Genomic DNA, 3,019 nt, shown 5'->3' with positions numbered 1-3,019 from the left:
ACCCTGCCCGGGGCCCTCCCGGCCTCTGAACCCTTGACAGCTCACAGTACCTCCATGGTTTTATGGAGATAACCTGGCTCCTGACCCAGGAGGCACTCGGCCTGGTTACAGCTGGGGAAGGTCTGGGGTGAATGCAGCCAGCACCCCCAGATGGCCACCCGGTGCCCCCTGGGGTGGGTGTGCTCAGAGGAGGCGGGTCATGTAGCTGTTGTGTCCGGATAGCCAAGCAGTCCGTGACCCCGCTGGGCCGGGGGCCCGGTTGGCCTCCCACATCACTCCTTCCTTTCCTCCAGCAGCTGCCACAGCCTCTGCACTCAACCTCCACGCTGCTGGGCCGCCGCCCACCCAGAACGTTGGGGCTGGATCACCGACGTCGCTCCACTCAGAAGTTGGGCCTGGCCGTGGGGTCTAGACTGCAGAGCAGGATTGCTGCTGCCCTCGCTGCCTGCAGGGGCCCCGGAGACAGGGCTTCGGGGTTGAGACTCAGGCAGGTGCGTTTCAGCGGTTGTCTGGTTCCCACCACGGTGCCCAAAGCCTGGGGCAGCAGCACTCGCCTTCCCATAGGCCTCTTGTCCAGTACTGTCCACACCTGCGCAGCTGGCCCGCTCTGGTGCCTTGGTTCTGCTTCTTTGCAGTTACTGGGGTCACCAGGTGGGAGGGTGCTCCCTGTGACCAAAGCACAAAGACTTGGGGTGGGGTGGGGGGTGGGGTTTTTTCCGCAGGTGCCCTTGTGGCCAAAACACTCAACAACTAGGTGCCTCTGGCCGGGGCCACACCCAGCGCCCAGCACTGTGCGTTGTTTCCAAGGGTCCCTCAGGGCAGACAGCAGCCCCGGGGTGGCTCCGGTGCTCTGGGGGAGGGTGGCTCTCCCCCGGGACTTCACACGGTGCTCTCCTGCTGTGCATGCAGGGCCTGCGAGGCATCCTGCCTCAAAAAATGACCCTTTCTGTTGCTCTGCCTTGTCCTGGGCTTTTTTTTTAAGCCTCCCCCTGCGGTCTGGTGGCAGCTTTGACCTGGATTCCTGGGCTCACTGCAGCTCCAAGCCCCCGCCAAGGCTGGTGGCCACTGCACTCCCCAGAGGAGCCTTGAACTGGCCTCTGTGGGGCCCTCAGGCCAGTGGGAACCCTCACACTGGGGTGAAGTGGTCCCTGCAGGGCCATTCAGGTCATGAGGGCCCCTCCGCAGGAGGACCACAGGCACCTCTTTGTCATCCTCCATTGAGAGAGAAGGGCGGTGGTGTGCTCCAAGTTGGGGTCTGGGGTCATCACACAGACCCAGCACTGGAGTGTTCTTCTGAGCAGGAGGGAGGACCGGGAGGGGTTTCTGCCCACCCAGTCTGTTCTGTGCCTCCTGTCCCCGTGTGTGCTGGAAGCAGTGTAACAGTTGCCTTCAAGGATGAGCAAGCAGTTGGCCTCCGGTCCCTGCTGGCTTGGGTGGTCCTTACACAGCCTGGAGGGGAGCTGTGGCCCAACCAGGGAAGGGCCTGCACCCCCTTAGTGGCTGTTTCTGAGGGTCATCTTCCTGTCACCTCCCGGGGGAGGAGGAAGTGGGCAGGCCAGCCCACAGGGACCCCCAAGCCCTCTTCCCTGCCTCCCGTCTCCAGCCACTGCCCTGGGCTTCACAGACTCCGCTCAGCGTGTCTGAGGCCAAGTACCCAAGTCCAGCCAAGGTCAGCAAACAGGAGACCCTCCTTGGCGCCTACTGGAGCACTTGAACAAGGGTGCCAAGAGCGCCCAGCAGGCAACCCTCCTGTCCCTCAGGCCACCAGGGGGCAGTGCAGACCGCACGCAGGGCAGTCCCCTCGTCCCCTCCGGGCCAGTGTCCATTAGAGCCCACCTTGACCTGTTGGCCCATGTGGGGCCATCCCTAAGGTGTGGGGAAGCGGTGAGGCAGGGAACCAGCCAAGGGGGGGCCCTGGAGAGGAGTCCCAGCTGCCCCCCTTTCCCAAAGCGCCTCACACTGGCCAGACTCACTGGAAGGGGCACTTCAGGCCCCAGGCAAGAGTGGGGGCTGCCCAGGGTGGGAGAGGGTGTGGGCTGAGGGGAACAGTCGGTGAGGCCGGTGGTCTCCCCCTACTTTTGCTCAGGCTGTCCCCCCAGCCCTCCATCACCCCAGGCCTCAAGGCCTAGGCCAATCCCAGGGGGCACACCTCCCAACCCACTCCCACCTCCTGTGGTCCAGGTTACCCAGCACCTCCAGGAGGTATTGGCCTGGGTGGGGGTCCTTGGCGACTGGGGTGTTTGGGTGCCAGCTGGTTTGGGGAGACCTGTGGGTGAACCATGGGCCTTGTTCTGGTGGTCCACCCTTCCTACACTGGGTGGCAGCAGGCCAGTGCACAGGCTGAGAAGAGCCCTCTCCCCCATGGTTGGCTGCACATAACCCTGTCTGGGAGGGCTGGAGATCACTTCATCAGGTGCTTCCAGGATTCCCTAAGACCCTGCCCCTGGGGAAGGGAGCAGTGATGTGTGCTATGAAAACCCTGAAGACCCTCTAATCTACCTGACTTGCTGGGGACTGGGATGAGGCTCCTCCCAACTGTCCCACTCCCATCCCTGTCCTGCTGAGTAGAATGGGGGTCCTCTCCACTTCCCACGAGCTTGGGGAGGAGCTATGTGCCAAGGAGTGATGCAGACAAAAGAAGGCCTGGGACTGGCAGTCCAGGAAGGGGTCTCGGGACGTTCAATCGGCTGGACAAGCGCTAACCTTGGATTTTCTGGGCATGAGGGATGGCGGAGTGTCGAGCAGTCGAGCGACCATCGCAGGAAAGGCCCAGCGGGCCTGCGGCGGGTCGGTGCAAACCCTTCCCCACGCACCCCGAGCGGCGCCACTGACCCGCGAGCCGCTGGTCACAGACACGGTTTAATGGGGGACAGACGGGCGGCGCTCAGTATTCCCAGAGCGCAACCCCAGCCGGCGCGTCCGCGTCCGCGCGCAGCAGCCCCGAGGCGCCGCCACGCAGGTACTTGCCGCTCCGGGCCCGGATGGCCAGGCGGCCGCGCTCCCGGAACTCGCACAGGAA

At 64.0% G+C, this 3,019-nt stretch overlaps 2 protein-coding genes across 2 annotated transcripts in view; one reads left to right on the top strand and one right to left on the bottom strand.

Annotated features, from left to right (window-relative positions):
* Positions 1-686, top strand: part of LOC105000581 (chromosome unknown open reading frame, human C17orf70) — a 12,090-nt gene extending 11,404 nt beyond the window's left edge. Inside the window, exon 13 of the mRNA XM_010856530.1 lies at positions 297-686. The gene's annotated coding sequence lies outside the window, so the exon portion shown is untranslated. The remainder of the gene's footprint in view (positions 1-296) is intronic.
* Positions 687-2,884: 2,198 nt separating this feature from the next.
* Positions 2,885-3,019, bottom strand: part of FSCN2 (fascin actin-bundling protein 2, retinal) — a 6,916-nt gene continuing 6,781 nt past the window's right edge. Inside the window, exon 7 of the mRNA XM_010856529.1 lies at positions 2,885-3,018. Within this exon, the coding sequence (XP_010854831.1) occupies positions 2,885-3,018 (134 nt within the window). The remainder of the gene's footprint in view (position 3,019) is intronic.

The sequence above is a fragment of the Bison bison genome, unplaced genomic scaffold, assembly GCF_000754665.1.
Source record: "Bison bison bison isolate TAMUID 2011002044 unplaced genomic scaffold, Bison_UMD1.0 scf7180017864371, whole genome shotgun sequence".
NCBI classification, from domain to species: Eukaryota; Metazoa; Chordata; class Mammalia; order Artiodactyla; family Bovidae; genus Bison; species Bison bison.
The sequence above is the reverse complement of the archived record's forward strand: the minus strand, read 5'-3'. Positions and strand labels throughout refer to the sequence as shown.